At 34.4% G+C, this 19,811-nt stretch overlaps 1 protein-coding gene across 6 annotated transcripts in view; it reads left to right on the plus strand.

Annotated features, from left to right (window-relative positions):
* Window positions 1-19,811, plus strand: part of ERBB4 (erb-b2 receptor tyrosine kinase 4) — a 1,279,082-nt gene that overhangs the window by 481,483 nt on the left and 777,788 nt on the right. For all 6 annotated transcript variants that reach the window (XM_086341936.1, XM_086341945.1, XM_086341948.1 and 3 more), the window contains exon 2: window positions 7,105-7,256. In XM_086341936.1, coding sequence (XP_086198062.1) covers window positions 7,105-7,256 — 152 coding nt within the window. The remainder of the gene's footprint in view (window positions 1-7,104; window positions 7,257-19,811) is intronic.

Raw genomic sequence — 19,811 nt, forward strand, 5'->3', positions numbered from 1 at the left:
AGCCAGTGAGCTAGACTTTAATGCTGGACATCTGGCTTTAGGCTCTGTGTTATTCGCCTCTAAATTGTGTTTATTGTTGGGAGCTCTCAGCACAGACACAGAGACTCTAAGTGACTAAGTGACTTGCTTAAGACATTCAGCTCGTAAAAGTAGAAGGACCAGCATTTGATCCTGTGCTAATTATTTCTCCAAAGTCCATTTTATTATTCAATGAATATTGACTGATAGTCTGCTATGTGTCTTTAAGTGTTGAATAGAGAAAGGCCTCTAACAATGGAGCTTGCATTCTAATGTAGAAATATTTAATACGAAAGAAAACAAACAAGCATATAATTTCAGATAGCAGTAAAACAAAAATAAAGAAGGCAAAGAAGACAGAGCATGATGAATGGGAATCTGCTACTTTAGATAAGATAGAAAAGGCTTTTCTGAAAGAGTGACATTTGAATAAAGATCCTCATATACATTCTACAAGTTATAGTATGAAGTTTGGATCTTATAATAAATATGATTAAAAACCAAGAATTGTTTTCAGTGAGAGTGACATGAATGATGTTTTTTAAAAAGATCATTCTGGCGTCTGGACAAAGAATTAACCAGGGCAAGGGCAAGTAAGGAATTAAGTCAGTTAGGAGGCTACTGTCAAAAGTCTAGGGCAGATATATCCTTGGATATAAATAACTATAACTATATCCTATATAACTACAGGATAACTATATAATAACTATATCCTCGGATATAAAATAGCTTGAATATAAATAACATCCAAGTGTCTTGGATTAAATAACTTTAGTAGAAGTGGCTTTCTCAGTGGCTCAACAGTAAAGAATTTGCCTGCCAAGGCTGGAGACATAAGACACCAGGGTTTGATCCCTGGATTGGGAAGATTCCCTGCAGAAGGGCATTGAAACTCACTCCAGTATTCTTGCCAAGAGAATACCATGAACAGAGGAGTCTGGCGGTTCGTGACACAGTCCTAAGGTTCAGTTGTGTGACACAACTGAAGTGACTTAGCATGCACACAAAGAAGTAGTAACAAATTTGGCCCTGTTTCAATATATATTTTGAACACAGAACTGCAGGAATTGTTTGTGTAACTATAATAGCACTCAATAGTCTCTGCAAATGTGTGCTACTTCTGATATTTTCTTTATTTTATATTTTTAATGAAAATTTTAATACCCAAGAAGGTACATCAATCTAAAGCATGTTTATTATGGTAAACTTTCTGAAAGAGAAAGTACTCGGTGTTAAATCAGATGTTTTTAAAAAAGAGAACTTTTATCAAGTTACCAAATATTTCTTTATGCAGACAGTCCCTGAATGTTACACACACATTATATATGTGGCTTGTGTATACTGCTTACTGCTTTCCTTACTGTGTGCATGAACAACTTCATGAACCCTTACAATAAACCTTGGACATTTTAATCAATGTATATTTTTCATGATACTAGGTCATGCTAAATGAACAGTAGATGTTAAATAAATACTCATTTCTCAATATCTCACATAGGCATTTGATTTGAAAGTCAGGCCAAAATATTGATTCAATTATTTTTTTCCCCTCTTTTTATCTTGAGTAAGCAAATGGAGTGCTGGTTTCCACAGTCATAATAAGCCTGGAGGAAATCATTGATTTTTTAGTATTAGTATGGATATTGTTAATGTTTCTTCTTTGTGCTTCTAATATATTTGCCTCATGAATTAATGAATAATTTTGTTAACCAACCTTTGTAAATTGCTACAAACTCCTAATTATAGTCTTATTTATTTATTTATTTTTTTACTGAATGAGGATCATGTAGTTCAGTCACTGTTGATGACAAATCTTAAGAAGTCTGAAAAGCCCATGTTTGCAACTATAGCTACATTTGTAATTGAATCAATACTAAATAGAATAATTGGTGATTTTTAAGGCTTCACATATAGCTTTATTCCTGGAGTTACAGTTGAAATGAAAACTCCAGGGAGCACATGTAAATTCAGGATTTTTGAAGCTTGATTATTGTGAACTTATAGTTTAAGGACTTTATAATAGTGTTGGCAAAGGGGGCTGAATTTCGTTAAACTTGTTTTGGCTGGTGAAAAAGATTTTTCAATTCTGTTTGATAAACAGCTTTGTGAAATCAATGAAAGTTGATGGTTTAAGCATTTCTTGTATACATTGCCTGATTGTAAAATCGATTGACAAATGGAAGTTGTGAGGCATTCAGTGGAGCCTTCATGAAAAGAAATACAAATGATTTTTTATGCATCTATCCAAACTAGTTCTTTAAAAATCAAGTCTGTCTGTCAAGATGAAAGTCAGGAGGAATGTTTTACTGGATTTAGATGGCTTGACTAGAACATAAATATAAAGGAAAGCCTCACTGAGACAAAAATATTTTTTAACTGAAACTTTGTTAACCAGAAACTCCCCAAATCAGAATGTTTGAGAATATTCTGATTATTTAGAATATCTGTTTATTGAATTATATTTTGTGTTAATAAAAGATAATTTTAAATGTACTTATTCTAATTTTCTGTTTTCACATTGTACTGCAAAATACAGCTGATCACTTTTGAACAATGAGAACTTTACTGACTTGCAGTTTATTTTCTGAATACAAGTTATACTTATTTTTATGGCAATTAAATTAATTATTAAATAATTTTTTGCAAAGCATCATGCTGTATAGCTCAGCAGATAGACAATAATGATTAATATATTTCATCTGTCTTCAAAAAGCTTACAGCATTGTGTCTTATATAAAGAGATTTTTGCAATAATAATTAATAATTGCATATTCTATATTCTTTTTGTATATGCAGAATGAGAAAGATACAAAAATACATAGGTACTACAATTATACTAATAAACTTTCTGCCAAAATTTGTTTAAGCTTTTACAGGAAAGGTCAGAATGCACTTAATATTTTAGAAACCTTTTCATTTAGATGTTTACCTACTGATTTTTGTATACGTTTTATTTTCAACCAAAGGAAACTTGTATAACATAAGCTACATGTAAATTACAATGTGACATTATATACATTTTAGAAATGGTGAGGAAGTTTATTGCTATGCTAAGTCACTTCAGTCGTGTCCAACTCTGTGTGACCCCTAGACAGCAGCCCACCAGGCTTCCCCGTCCCTGGGATTCTCCAGGCAAGAACACTGGAGTGGGGTGCCATAGGCTTCTCCGGAGTAAGTTTATTAATTAATGCTTAATTACCCTCATCAATAGTTGCATTGAAAATAAGCTTGTCCTCTTTGGAATTGAAAGTAATTGAAATCTACATTTGATAAGCCCACATAATAGTACTTTTTTTCAACTGAAATTTTACAAGTTATAAAACTTCTGGGAGCAGTAAAAATAAAGATCGTGGATTAAGAGTGTTTTTTAGTCTCTACAGTACATTAGGGCTTCCCTGATGGCTCATCAATAAGGAATCCGAATGCCAATGCAGGAGACATAGGAGACGTGGGTTTGACTCCTGGGTTGGGAAAGAGCCCTTGGAGGAGGAAATGGCAACCCACTCTACTACTCTTGCGTGGAAAATCCTGGGGGCAGAGGAGCTTGGCGGACTACAGTCCACAGGGTCACAAAGAGTCAGACACGACTGAAGCAAATTAGCCCACTTATTCTGTTTGTAGTATATATTTATAAATGTTTCAGTCTAAGATTTTAATATTTGTATTTTAAAAGATAGCATTTTTAAGGGCTTAAAAGCCAAAGTTTTAATTCTGTAGAAAATTTACTAAGATCAGATTACTTTGCAATACAAAAATATCATTTTAAAATAAATTTTTTACTTTTATCATCTTCTGATTTATATATATATATAAAGTAGAGTGAATTATAAGTCTGAAAGAAAATCTGATTTGAGTGAAATTAAATAAATATATTGGATTTATATATTTGTGCTTTATATACTCACAGCATATATGGTTATTTATCTCCTTGTTGTATGTATCTGTGAAACCCATGCCTTCTTAGCCTCTGTGGTTAGTATATACAATTTATGAGTGTGAATGCATTATGCCACTTATATGTGGAATCTAAAAAAGCCAAACTTAATAGAAACAGAGAGAAGAATGGTGGCTACCAGGGACTTGGGAATGAGGAAATGGGGAGATTTGGGTAAAAAGTGCAAACTTCCAGTTTTAAGATGAATAAATTGTGTAGATCTACTGTGTACCATGGTGATTATAGTTAATAATACTGCATTACATTCTTGAAAGTTGTTGGAAGAGAAAGTCTGAAATATTCTCATGACTCATACACACACACAACTATGGTAATTAAATGACATGATGGTGATGTTAGCTAATGCTATGGTGGTAATCATTTTGCAATATGTAAGTGTATCAAAATCACGCATGTACACACCTTCAGTTCAGTTCAGTGAAGTTACTCAATCGTGTCTGACTCTTTGTGACCCCATGAATCACAGCATCCCAGGTGTCCCTGTCCAGCACCAACTCCCAGAGTTCACCCAAACTCATGTCCATTGAGTCGGTGACGCCATCCAGCCATCTCATCTTCTGTCGTCCCCTTCTCCTCCTGCCACCCAATCCCTCCCAGCATCAGAGTCTTTTCCAATGAGTCAACTCTTCACATGAGGTGGCCAAAGTACTGGAATTTCAGCCTTAGCATCGGTCTTTCCAATGAACACCCAGGACTGGTCTCCTTTAGGATAGACTGGTTGGATCTCCTTGAAGTCCAAGGGACTCTCAAAAGTCTTCTCCAACACCACAGTTCAAAAGCATCAATTCTTCAGCGCTCAGCTTTCTTCATAGTCCAACTCTCACATCCATACATGACTACTGGAAAAACCATAGCCTTGAATAGACGGACCTTTGTTGGCAAAGTAACATCTCTGCTTTTGAATATGCTATCTAGGTTGGTCATAACTTTCCTTCCAAGGAATAAGAGTCTTTTAATTTCATGGCTGCAATTAACATCTGCAGTGATTTTGGAGCCCCCCAAAACAAAGTCTGACACTGTTTCCACTGTTTGGCCATCTATTTCCCATGAAGTGATGGGACCAAATGCCATGATCTTAGTTTTCTGAATGTTGAGCTTTAAGCCAACTTTTTCACTCTCCTCTTTCACTTTCATCAAGAGGCTTTTTAGTTCCTCTTTACTTTCTGCCATAAGGGTTGTGTCATCTGCATAGCTGAGGTTATTGATATTTCTCCCGGCAATCTTGATTCCAGCTTGTGCTTCTTCCAGCCCAGCATTTCTCATGATGTACTCCTCATATAAGTTAAATAAGCAGGGTGAGACTATACAGCCTTGACATACTCCTTTTCCTATTGGGAACCAGTCTGTTGTTCCATGTCCAGTTCTAACTGTTGCTTCCTAACAGGCATATAGGTTTCCAAGGCAAACCATTCAATATCACAGTAATCCAAGCCTATGCCACAACCAGTAATGCTGAAGAAGCTGAAGTTGAATGGTTCTATGAAGACCTACAATAACTTTTAGAACTAACACCCAAAAAAGATGTCCTTTTCATTATAGGAGACTGGAATGCAAAAGTATGAAGTCAAGAAACTACCTGGGGTAACAGGCAAATTTGGCCTTGGAATACAGAATGAAGCAGGGCGAAGGCTAAAAGAGTTTTGCCAAGAGAATGCACTGGTCAAACTCTTCCAACAACACAATGAAGACTCTACACATGGACATCACCAGATGGTCAACATCAAAATCAGATTGATTATATTCTTTGCAGCCAAAGATGGAGAAGCTCTATATAGTCAGCAAAAACAAGACCAGGAGCTGACTGTGGCTCAGATCATGAACTCCTTATTGCCAAATTCAGACTTAAATTGAAAAAGTAGGGAAAACCACTAGACCATTCAGGTATGACCTAAATCAAATCCCTTATGATTATACAGTGGAAGTGAGAAATGGATTTAAGGGACTAGATCTGATAAATAGAGTGCCTGATGAACTATGGACTGAGGTTCATGACATTGTACAGGAGACAGGGATCAAGACCATCCCCATGGAAAAGAAATGCAAAAAAGCAAAATGGCTGTCTGGGGAGGCCTTACAAATAGCTGTGAAAAGAAGAGAAGCAAAAAGCAAAGGAGAAAAGGAAAGATATAAGCATCTGAAAGCAGAGTTCCAAAGAATAGCAAGGAGAGATAAGAAAGCCTTCCTCAGCGATCAATGCAAAGAAATAGAGGAAAACAACAGAATGGGAAGACTAGAGATCTCTTCAAGAAAATGAGAGAAACCAAGGGAACATTTCATGCAAAAAGGGCTCAATAAAGGACAGAAATGGTATGGACCTAATAGAAGCAGAAGATATTAAGAAGAGATGGCAAGAATACACAGAAGAACTGTACAAAAAAGATCTTCATGACCAAGATAATCACAATGGTGTGATCACTGACCTAGAGCCAGACATCCTGGAATGTGAAGTCAAGTGGGCCTTAGAAAGCATCACTATGAACAAAGCTAGTGGAGGTCATGGAATTCCAGTTAAGCTCTTTCAAATCCTGAAAGATGATGCTGTGAAAGCTCTGCACTCAATATGCCAGCAAATTTGTAAAACTCAGCAGTGGCCACAGGACTGGAAAAGGTCAGTTTTCATTCCAATCCCAAAGAAAGGCAATGCCAAAGAATGCTCAAACTACTGCACAATTGCACTCATCTCACACGCTAGTAAAGTACTGCTCAAAATTCTCCAAGCCAGGCTTCAGCAATATGTGAACCGTAAACTTCCAGATGTTCAAGCTGGTTTTAGAAAAGGCAAAGGAACCAGAGATCAAATTGCCAACATCTTCTGGATCATGGAAAAGCAAGAGAGTTCCAAAACAAATCAACTTTATTGACTATGCGAGAGTCTTTGACTATGTGGATCACAATAAACTGTACACATCTTAAACCTAGACAATGTTATGTTATTTATGATTCAGTAAAACTGTATAAAATGAAAGTGAACATATTTATCAGTGTATGATTATGGATCTTAAAAGGATTCAAAATATTTTAATTAAGGAAATTGGAGTAGATTGTTGTAGAGCAGAGTTGAGGGAAATGTTATCATGGTTCCTGTCGTACAAAGTTTATATAACTTCCCATGTTTCTTCTTGTCTTGACAGTGTGTGCAGGCACAGAGAATAAGCTGAGCTCTCTCTCTGACCTGGAGCAGCAGTACCGAGCCTTGCGCAAATACTATGAGAACTGTGAGGTAGTCATGGGCAACCTGGAAATAACCAGCATCGAGCACAACCGGGACCTCTCCTTTCTGCGGGTAAAGCTGACTCTTTCTTTTTGTTCTTTTTGTGAATAGACAGTGGTGTCATGATGCATAAAGACAGACTCGCTTCTTGTGTTTGATGGCTGTGCTCTCCTGCTCTGCCCGACAGAGACCATGACTATAGGCATGTAGGAGATAAGAGATTACAAGGCACACTCCGGGAAAGAAAAAGAGTGACATGCCATCATGATTGACACCCTGAGTTTAGGACAAATACTGTTGTCCTAAGATTGATGAAAGATTCTGTCAGAGTGTAGGCCATGACTTGCAGCAGGTGTGTCCTTTTCTGAATGTCAGCCAAGAAGGAAACTTTAGGCTGTGGACTAGGAGAGTCAGAGGACCAGTCAGATAAGAATTTGTAACTTTACCTAGGAATTTCCTTTTCTGCCCCTTTCTGTCACTTTGGAATTTTTAAATTATTTTATATTACCATAATGAGAGTAATACTGTTAATTTTAGAATAAAAGTGCCATGTTTTTGTCACTTAAAGTGGGCTAGTAGGAAATCCCACATAGATATATAAGTTGACATAGGCATGCATGTAATTGAAGACACACATATATGACATCACCCCATGACAAGTCCTTTTCCATACTTGTTTTGACTCTCATTTATCCTTACCTGTTATTCCTGTTATTAGTACTTAATGCCTGCAGTTTCTTAAGTTTTGCTTCAACTGGAAAAGTATAGGAAAATCTGAACTTCAAAGGGACTTCGACAAAGTGAGATGAGGATGTGGCATTTTGTACAACTGATAATTTATTCCTTATATAAGAATTAATAGGATATATTTTAAATAATAGCATTCCTAGAATATACTTAGTCTTATTTTCAATAATATTTACACACTTCTCAGGAGCACTGTCTTATTTAAATGAAAATATGAATAATGCTTTGAATACTGATTCAGTAAACTATTTAGTAGATGGTGAATTATTTAGAGAACTGTGATAATTTTAATAATTCTATACTTAGACCAGAAGTAAAAAATAATGATTTTGAAATACTTTGAATGCAATAAACATGTCTAGAAATGGTGACAACCTCAGAAAATGTACCACTTCAAAACTAAGTAACACTATGAGACTTATGGTATCTGCTTTTAAAATGACTGTCATGCTAGTATTGATATAGGGAATTAAGGTGTTTCTATATTCTGTTGTTTGGTTGCTAGAACTCTAATTCTACAAGTTGTGTAGTTTGTATTAACTATGATGTTTAATTATGACATCTTTGTTTATCATGAGTAGATAGTAAAATGTATCTAAATCCTTGAGTGAAAAGACCTTAAAATAATAGCTTTTTTTTTCTGTTTTGCAATATTGTTTCAATAAATGAACAGGTACACCTATCCTAGAAAAACTTCTTTGAATGAGTGCATATGAGTATTAGTTACTAAAATTTGCTTGCAGTGTTCTAATATGTCTTGATTATTTTCAGCTAAGCTGTATTCTTCAAAATCAAAATTAAAACTTGGTAGCATATACTATAGATTTGTAGATTTAGTTAGAAATGCCAAGAAACTCAATGATATTATAGAAAAGGAAAATAAGGGATGAATTCAAAAACAGGGAAACTAGGTAAAAAGATCTTTTAGAACAGAATAATATAATACAATTTTAAAAGGCAATCTGAGGTCTTAGTTTTTCTTCTCATATTTCCCTTGCTTTATATGGAACTAGATTGCACTGGCTTAACAAAAAATAGCATCAGTACTGTGAGAGTCTTTAATAATATAAAATTGTCTTGATTATTATATATTTTATAATTTTATCATTCTTAGGCTCTTTTAAGATTGCAAAACAGAATGATTGAAAGTTGACTTAATCTTAGAAATGTGAACGAAGCAAAGAAGTCTTTGAGCATCATGGTCTATACTGTTGGATATTCTACATTTTTAGGAACTATTTTGAAGTTTAAAAAAAAGTAAAATGAACATATTTGATAAAGAAGAAAATAAGGAGGACTAAAGCTTTATACTTGGAACAAGAAATAAGTTGTTTGTTTAAAAAAATAATTATTGGCTCTTAAGGAAGCACCTCTAAAAATTCATGTAAACTTTATACTATAAACTCATGAAAATATCTTGGTTTTAATATATTTAATAATAACTGTAATAGGTTTTCTTTTTGTTTTTGGCTTATTAATGACATTGTTTTTTTGTTTCGCTTATCTTTTGTTCCTTTGGAAAATCATCATTTCTAATTGTGCTATATATCATTCACTCAACAAATAGTCTTAGCCCAAAGATATAATAGCAAGTTATCTATTGTCCTTGGCTTCAAAAATATTGCAGTCTTATAGAGTTTTACAGATGTCTAATATACAGTTATTGTATGTATGAGTGTGTGTGCATATATACATTTACATTCAAATACAAAATTTTGTAGTTGACAATACAGAAATAAGACATCAGAGTCATAATGAAGGTATGGTAATTGTATTAATTCTAAGTGCGGGTGCTGAACAAAGAAAGGAATGGGTAATTCTAAGGATTCAGGAAAGATTTCAGCAGAGATGTGCTTGGATTGAGTCATGAAAAAATGAATAGGGGCTCACAATGCAGGTGGGTGGAAGGACATTCCAGTCGGTTTAATATAAGTTAAGGCTTAGAAAGAAGGCCCTAAGTTGGAGTCAAATGTGCACCTACTGTTACTGCTTTAGATTCTAGACACGGCTTTCAAATGAATCAAATAGTGCTCTTCCTCTCACAGAGCTTACAGGGTAGTGTGCATAAAGATATACTGTGGGGTGGAATAAAGTATTAAGTTGGAGATATTGAGATCTTGGTAGTATGGATAAATATGTACCACCCAAATGACACCCAGCACCCAAATGACAAACTAGCGTTTAGGGATTAGATGAAAGAGTGAAGGGAGACAGACCTGTATTAGCCCAAGAAGTGGTCCAACGTCAAAATTCTCAAGATGTCCCATTCTCTGTTTTTTGGTGAGTTCAGTGTAAAATCATAACTGCTTATGTTCATGAGCTCTGAATCTAGGCTTGTTAGCTGAAATCTTCATACTACTGCATTGGATGAGCTATTATTTCTAACTACACCTTAGAATATGAGAGCTTTCCATTTAACATAAAATGTAATTCATTTGTGTTCTTAGTAGCTTGCTTCCTAGAAAATACATAATCTGTTCAATATTGATACCTTGCAAGTAGAGTTCATGTAAAGGGAATCTATTAATAGTTATTTTACATTATGTTATCATTTCTTATAAAATTTGAATTGTATGAGTGAATTGGGAGCTTTCATTAACTTATCCTATGGGTTATATAGCCCTCATATATGTTGACATATAACTGTAATGCATTGACCCACTCATAGAGGTGTGCAGTTTCCATTCTTTTAAGAATGGTCCATATCTACAACGTGTTTAGAAAGACATCATAGATAGGGATTTTGAATTCTATTTTGGAATTTATGTTGTCATTAAGAAGTTAGGAAATTATCTTTGCTTTAAAAATATTTCCCATCCTTGTTTTTATCTCTAACTAGCAAGTTTATAGTGTTTTGTTTTTTTTTTCCTTGTTTTGTTTTGTATGAAAACCACTCTAATGTCTGTGATTCATGAAAGCAGGTTAACCATCACTATTTATCTCTTTTACTATCTGAATATTCAGTGTCTAGAACAGTGTCTAAAGTTTTGTAGCTTTTCACTATTTGTTGAATGGAAAAATGTGTTATCCTAAATACTTTAATAATTCTTAATTATAAATCATTATTTCATATGGGATATATTTTCTAGATGAGTTTATGGGACTCTCCTCATGTTATTAATATTTCAGTGTGACAGCTCACAGGTCAGATGTTTGGGCCTAAGACACAGGCTGGGTCAATCAGAATCAATTCCCAGTGAAGATTTGGAATTGTGACAAAGAACATTGTTTTTTATCAATTAGCTTCTTGACCAACTGGTACCAGAACTCAGTTTTGTTTTGTTTTGTTTAATTTTTTTGTATTTTGGTTTTTTGAGTGTAAGAGCTGTGCAAACAACAGAATAGAGCCAACACGCTGAATCTGACATAGAGACCAGGGAAAGAGACCATTCAACCCAAATTAACAATGAGGGCAGCTGCCAGTCTGCTTATGAAGATTGATTGCATCCCAGCCATTTAGCCCATATGATGCCTTGGAACTTGTTAGCAACTTTGAAGTTATTTCCTGTTTTTTTCTTAAACTAGATAGGTTTGTTTTCTTTTACTGTTACTAAAAGATCCTATCAAGTATATCTCCCAAGATCTCAAGAACATCACAAAAGTGGGCCATTTAAATTGGATTTAAGATGTGTCTATATATAATATCCCCCCAAAAATAAAACTCTGTAGTGTTATGTACCTACTCTGTTAATCTTTGTTAGATATATGTTATTAAAATACTTTAAAATGCATTCTTTCAATATTATTTTATTGTATCAAACCCAGTGCTTATCCCTAGATGCACCTTTTCACCTAGCTTTGTTGTAACCTTGAGCTTTTATGTTTCTTTTTGGGAAAAAAAATGTAGTTGATAGTGTTTAACATTAAACCCTTGAGATACTGCATAGTTGGCTAGAAAAAGGCCCTAAAACTTATTTACTATGTATTTTATCACTGTCACAGGGTTAAGACTTATAATAGAAAACAGCAAAGCATAAAAATCACAGATTTTGCGCTATTATCTTACACTTTGTGAACTCTCTACAACAAAACCAAGTATACCAAGTAATGGGAATGAACTATTAGACCTTTTACCCTCATTAAAATTCTTGCCAATATCTCACCTTTGTCATCCCATTGGTCTTCCTTGCTGCTGCTGGCATTCTGTAACTGAGAGCTTCTAACAAGATGCCTGACCTGCTAGTTTTTGTACTTTAAATGTATTTTCTCTGTTTTATATATTTACTTTAAACAAATAAGTTTTAAGTGCCAAATAAGTATAAAGCCATGTGATGAATAATGTAGAGTATATATAAGGACTGTTAATATCTATCTGCAACCATTGTTATAATAGGTGATTACTTTTAATTTGTGGCTTGAATTCAGTTGTTTGTGAATTGCTTTGGAAAATGTGTAGTTTTTAAAAATTAATTAATTTATTTTAATTGGAGACTAATTACTTTACTATATTGTGGTGGATTTTGCCATACATTGACATGAATCAGCCACAGGTATACATGTGTCACCCCCATCCCAAACCCCGCTTCCACCTCTCACCCCATCCAATCCCTCTGGGTTGTCCCAGTGCACCAGCTTTGAGTGCCCTGTCTCATGCATTGAACTTGGACTGGTCATCTATTTCACATCTGGTAATATACGTGTTTCAATGCTATTCTCTCAAATCATCCCACCCTCACTTTCTCCCACAGAGTTCAAAAGACTGTTCTTTATATCTGTGTCTCTTTTGCTGTCTCACATAAAGGATTGTTGTTACCATCTTAACGACCAAATTGGTCATTACCAATTTATGTTAAATGCCATTTACTATAAATTCCATATGTATGTGTTAATATAGTATATTGGTGTTTTTCTTTCTGGCTTAATTCAGTCTGTATAATAGGCTCCAGTTTCATCCATCTCATTAGAACTGACTCAAATGTGTTCTTTTTAATAGCTGAGTAATATTCCATGTGTATACGTAATCCAACTTTCTTATCCATTCATCTGCTGATGGACATCTAGGTTGCTTCCATGTCCTAGCTATTGTAAACAGTGCTGCAGTGAACAGTGGGGTACACGTGTCTCTTTCAATTCTGGTTTCCTCAGTGTGTACGCCCAACAGTGGGATTCCCGGTTCATATGGCAGTTCTATTTCCAGTATTTTTAAGGAATCTCCACACTGTCCTCCATAGTGGCTGTACTAGTTTGCATACCTACCAACAGTGTAAGAGGGTTCCCTTTTTTCCACGTCCTTTCCAGCATTTATTGCTTGTAGACTTTTTTGATAGCAGCCATTATGACCAGCATGAGATGGTACCTCATTGTAGTTTTGATTTGCATTTCTCTGATAATGAGTGATGTTGAGCATCTTTTCATGTGTTTGTGAGGCATCTGCACGTCTTCTTTCAAGAAATGTCTGTTTAGTTATTTGGTCCATTTTTTGAATGGGTCAGGAAAATGTGTATTTTAAAAAGCGATGAAGAGATCAATTTATTTAGCACTTGATCCATTGACCTGGAATATTACAGTGTCAGTAATTAATTAGACTTCTGTGTGCTGCTTAAATCATTTAAGATTTAAGAAAGCTTAAATCATAATGATTAAACATATGTTTTATTACTTAAAAAGAAATAAAATAAATTGATAAGACATCTTTTCAAAGAGCAGCATTAATATTTTGTTATTGGTAGCAAAAAGGTGATGACTTTGAAAAAAATACAGTATAGTTTTTTAAAAAATATTTTAAAGGTATCTGTTCTCAGATAATGAATAACACATGTTGCAGTTGGAATGCAACAGATTTTGGGAAAAAAAATCTTCTTTTATTGTATAGTTGACAGAGCTATAAAGAGTTTTATTTAATATATACGAAATAGTGCCATCTAAAACTGTCTTTCTAAAATAAAACTCCAGTTTTATTTCTTTATAGAAATCATATAAATCATTCATTTTCCTTTACTAAAGAAAATGTCCTATTCTTAAATCCAAATATCATCTTTGTCTTTTAGTTAATCATTAATATTTTATAATGCTATGGAACTATCCTACTTTTTTATTATACACACACATAAATATAAATATAAATATACATTTTTCAGGTGTAAGGATGGACCTACATTACTTCATTCTTATACTTGCACATAGTTACTCTTCTGACTAAGGAAAAAATTTTGTAGAAAAGCAGATACATCTGTAGCTAACAAAATGCAAGATGGTGACTGCTTCACTGAAACCTAAGACCTTGGCTTCATTAGCATGGCTTTGATACAATAAATCAGGGATGATGCTGAGCAATAATGAGTTTCAAGTTGCAACAAGCAATTCCACTTTCATCTGTTTCTTAGCTGTTTCCAGTAAGAGTGAACAACTAGTTGTGCTCATTATAAAATTCTGAAATATTTACATTTCAGCCTACTTCTAGCCTTAGGATGTATCTTTTATTCCCCTCTAGCAGTTCAAAGCAGATGACTAAAATTAAATCCAACTGTGTGTGGAGGGGGTTTATATTTGTTTTGTGTTGTTTCCATATCGTGTTCACTCATACTGAACTCTGCCTGGGCTAAGCTGTTGGCTGTGTAGTATGATTTAGGAAAACCCTACACTGAAAAGCCCATCCTTAAAATAGATAATTTATAAAATACTTTATTTCTTTGAGTTAGAAAATGCTTTGTTGAATAGTTTTCTTAAATAGCAACTATTGGGAATTCCCTGGCAGTCCAGTGGTTAGGACTCCATGCTTTCACTGCCAAGAGCATGAGTTTGATCCCTGGTCAGGAAACTAAGATCCAGCAAGATGCACATGCACAGTGAGGCTATTAAAAAAAAAAAATATATATATATATATATGTACACATACATATATATATATATATATACACATATATATGAAGCTAGTACTGTCTAATTGTGTTTGTTTTTAGATCATTAAATACTAGATAGAATGACTTCTGTGAGATTTTGTTGAGGATATTGATTGGCAACAGAATGAGAAAAGTAGTGATATTCTAAAAGCATTAAAAGTTGGAGAGGAAAACAACATTTAATTAAATATCTGTGGCATAATAAAGGTGGGTCCACACATATTCACATTTACCTAAAAGATAATATAAGGGTTAAGTCACTTGCTCAGTCGTGTCCAACTCTTTGCGACCCCTTGGACGGTAGCCCACCAGGTCAAGAAATGCCTGGCATTTCAACAAACATTAAAATAGGATATGATGTTCTGACTTTTTATTTAATTTATCTTTTTGTTTGAATTTTGTGTAAAACTACATTTGCGGTAAAATGTAACATATTAGTTGTATTTAGATGATGAAATTTTAGCTGGGAGAGATAGAGGATACTAAAAATACAATCGAGAAAATAGTATTTTGACGTTTGTTGGGCCAAAGCAGACATTCTGGGTTAAATGGAATTTTCAAAGCTTTGATAGTTTCTGAAAGCTATTTCTAAGACTGTTAAGCATACTGCATATGCAATTTTGTATGTATATATTTACAGCTGGCTTTTAAATTGAAATTTGATTTTGTACTAAATATAATCATAGAACTTGTATTGCAATTGAAAAAGCTATATAATTTACACTTGGCCAGGACATATGTAAATATATATATATATATATATATATATATATATATATTTATGTATTTCCTTATAGGATAAATACTGTTTAATCTGAGAATATACATTGATTCAAAATCCTGATGGTTTTTAGCAGCTCTACATGAAAAATCAAAAGATAAAATGTATTTATATTCTCACTTTGGCAGTTATATGAACATATTTTAGAAACTTTTTTCTTAATTAAGTGAAACATTAAATGATATATATATATTCTTATGTATTTGATAATTTTCTCTATATCTTAAAAATATTAGAAATAAAATGCCATAGTATCTATAAAAAAGATGTACATATGATAGAAACTGATATTTATATTTGAAGGATTTTTGGAAAATAGAAATATGAACTAGAATAGTATAGTTTATAATTCTATTATATATACAATTATATGTTATAAATATAAATTAGTGACTATTTATACATATGCTGCTGCTGCTAAGTTCCTTCAGTCGTGTCCGACTCTGTGCGACCCCATAGACGGCAGCCCACCAGGCTTCCCCGTCCCTGAGATTCTCCAGGCAAGAACACTGGAGTGGGTTGCCATTTCCTTCTCCAATGCATGAAAGTGAAAAGAGAAAGTGAAGTCGCTCGGTCGTGTCCAACTCTAGCTACCCCATGGACTGCAGCCTACCAGGCTCCTACGTCCATAGGACTTTCCAGGCAAGAGTACTGGAGTGGGGTGCCATTGCCTTCTCCGATTTATACATATATGCTAACATAAATATAAATGAGCTAGGATTTTCTAGAATTGAGTCAGATTAGTATAACATACTATCCGTATATAATGTCTCTCAGATAATATTATTAAAAATAAAACTGTTTAATAGAAATTTTTTAAGTCCCTAAATTGTAATACATTTTCGAGGAAAAAAATGCCCTTGTTGCAAATATACTTAAATTAAAAATGAATTTATTAAGATCCTAAGCAGATGCAAAGCATTTCTTTACATTTCTGGGGGTTAAGGTATTTAAATTTGGCTTAAATGGTGAGTATAATGAATTTATAAGCTTTTAACCTTAATTAGAAGTAAATGCAAGTAACAAACCCATCTTGCTCTATGATACTTAGATACTCTTTGCTCAGAAAAACTGGGTATATAAAGGTTATTTCTTAACCTTTTAAGCAAAGACCTTGGTTCAAAGAGACAGAGCAAATGGTATTTATAATAAGTTTTAAAAACTAACTAGGGCTCCTCTGGTGGCTCAGACGGTGAAGAATTCACCTGCAATGCAAGAGTCATAGGAGACCTGGGTTTGATCCCTGGATTGGGAAGATTCCCTGGAGAAGGGAATGGCAACCCACTCTAGTATTCTTGCCTGGAGAATTTCATGGACAGAGGAGCCTGGCAGGCTACAGTCCATGGGGTTGCATGGAAGAGTCGGACACAACACTTCATTTCACTTCAGGGACATTTGGGAATGAGCTACCTTTCAATTCTAAATTCCAAACAGTAGAATCTAATCAAATAAAACATTTTTTTAAGAAAATCATAATTATGAACATTTCATTAGCTTTATTTTTTTCTGATCCTTAAAATGGAGCACTTTGTTTTCTTTCAAAAAAGACAGGCTTAAACTTGAACAAATTTGTACAAGTCCAAATCAGTTCTAAAGATCTCTCTCTTCAGTCACATAGAACATAATCTAAAGTTCAAAAGTGTAAAAATAAAATGTGAAAATGTTTCCATTTTAAACACTGTAGTTATTTCTTCTGATCCTTAATTTGAACCCTTATGACTATATAAAATACTATGTTAAAATATATAATGAAAGTGATAACAATTGAGGTTTTGTTGTAGTAAATTTAAGCCTCTTTGAAATCACTACTGTTAAATTTCTACCTGAAAATCAAAATGTGTAATCAAACGTTGAAGTAAATATTCTTAAACAATTTGGTGCCACATTTGTTTCCAAAAATAAAAGTGTCAATCAGGGTGCTTAGCACCTGTAACTCCTTAGTAAGAGGTGGTTTTTTGTAACTGTTGGATTTCTTCCTTCCTTCTTTGAATCTCTAGGCAGTGACAATTGAGCAGTGCTCTGAAGATTTGACAATATATTTTTACAAAGGTTTTTTAAAGGTTCAGCTTTTGGGTGGTAGTGATTTTGTATTTTCAGAAAGGTGAAATTACAAGTCAAACACTTTGTTGTTTTTTTAAGAGGAAGTCAATAGCTAAAAATGTAAAAAGTCTGTACATAATGAGTGACAGTTGTTTCAGTAATCAAGATGGTATCTCATGGAAGCATTGGGAAGCATTCATTAAAAAAAAAATTAATGAGGTATCAATGAAGCACTGGGAAGAGTTCATGAAAGAAATACAGTGTGAAGTACAAACAAATATGGACTGTATGCTGAGTGGCTTTCCTTTCTTTCTTAAAGCTTCCCATCCTCTGAAGACAGTGGTCAAAATTATTTAATTCCTATATTTTCTGGTCCCTGCCTATAAATCTTGTCTTTTGCTATCACTGATGGCGTTAAAACCCATGTTCATCTTTCAATTATACCCAACTCCCTTTTTGTATTCAAATCTAACACTATTGCCCTTTCATGCTCTGACTCTCCCCACCAGTACACATAGAAACATGTCTTTATTCCAGATCTCCTTTTAAAAATGGTTTCTGCAGGAAGCTTTACTAACTCCCATGTCTTTCTGAATTTCTCCCATTATTACATTCATAGCACCCATGCTATTTTGTAGCACTTTCACTATGGCAGTTATTTAAGTATTTAATTTCCATCTGTTCTCCCATATAATAAATAGCTTGAGGACAAGGGCCATGTCTAGTTTGCTGAAGAATTTTAAACATTACCCAGTGTCTATCCTAGAGTGGCTGCTTAGCAAATATTTGTGGAATGAGTACATAAGTAAATTGAAGAACAATGAAAGTGAATTCTTTTGTTCTTGATAACGTCTTTAATTAGCAAAATAAATCACAGTTTTTTTTACATTATTTACTTTTCTAATTGAAGTCCCTTTCCCTAGTTTCTTTGTAGAATCTATAGTGTCTTTCATGTTATGTTCCAGGAAACGATTTGGCTAATAATAAGTATACTTCCTATAGTAGAAACATGAGAAATTTAATTTACATATGCACGCTCATACACAGATACCTAATGGATGGGTAAGCAGTCCAGTTTGCTGCCTCTGCTGTGTAAAGAACAAAGCCATGGCCATCACAACTTTTAAGTATCTTCTTTATTGCCTTCCTTGAGTACCTGAGACAGTCTTCATTGACATGATCCCTTATATGCATATACTCTTTATAAGTAAAGTCTCTATGCTTTTGTATGCAGTTTCCTTCCTTTCTAGAATGCCTTTCCACCCTTCCCTTTGGGAAAATCACACATCTTCTAAGAATTTATTATTATTATTATTTTTTTTTTGGCCACATGGCATGAGAGAACCTAGTTCCCTGACCTGGGATCAAACCCCTGGATTGGGAGCATGGAATCTTAGCCACTGGACCACCAGAGAAGTCCCTATTCTCATTTTAAAATGGTAGAATGTAGTGACTTTTTCAGGAACATACAGCTCAACCAGCATTTTCACCCAGGTCTTTCAATTCAGACTTCAGACACTTGTCTACTATTTACCAAAGCTGTTTCTTGGAGAAAACAGGTTTTTAGAAAAATTGAAACAAAGGGAATAGATTTTTATAGAAAAAAAAGTAAAGCATATTTTAAAATTCAGAGCTAGATTGATTGTGGCAGAAGATGTGCCTTGGAAGAGCCACTGTAGTTTTGACCATGAACGACCCAGGCTCAGTCAGTGAAGGTAGCTGATGAAATGAGGAAAGCCCTGCAAAAAACTGTCAAGAAAAATTTATCTACTTCATGATTTAGATGTTGTAATTAAAAAAAATAAGCATTCATTCAGCATGTCTTTGAAAAATGAAAAGGAAGTGTTAGTCATTCGGTGTCTGACTCTATGTGACCTCATGGACTATAGCCTGCCAGGCTCCTCTGTCCATGGAACTCTGCAGGCAAGAATACTGGAGTGGGTAGCCATTCCCTTCTCTAGGGAATCTTCCTGACCCAGGGATCAAACCTGGGTCTCCTGCATTGCAGGCAGATTCTTTACCATCTGGGAAGCTGATAGGGAAGCCCCAGAGCCACCAGGGAAGCCCCAGCAGATCTTTCAGTCAGTCAGTCAGTTCAGTCGCTCAGTCGTGTCTGACTCTTTGCGACCCCATGAATTGCAGCACACCAGGCCTCCCTGTCCATCACCAACTCCCAGAGTTCACTCAAACTCACGTCCATCGAGTCAGTGATGCCATCCA

The sequence above is a fragment of the Bos grunniens genome, chromosome 2, assembly GCF_055505025.1.
Source record: "Bos grunniens cultivar Pamir isolate PY7600 chromosome 2, Bosgru_T2T1.0, whole genome shotgun sequence".
Classification (NCBI taxonomy): domain Eukaryota; kingdom Metazoa; phylum Chordata; class Mammalia; order Artiodactyla; family Bovidae; genus Bos; species Bos grunniens.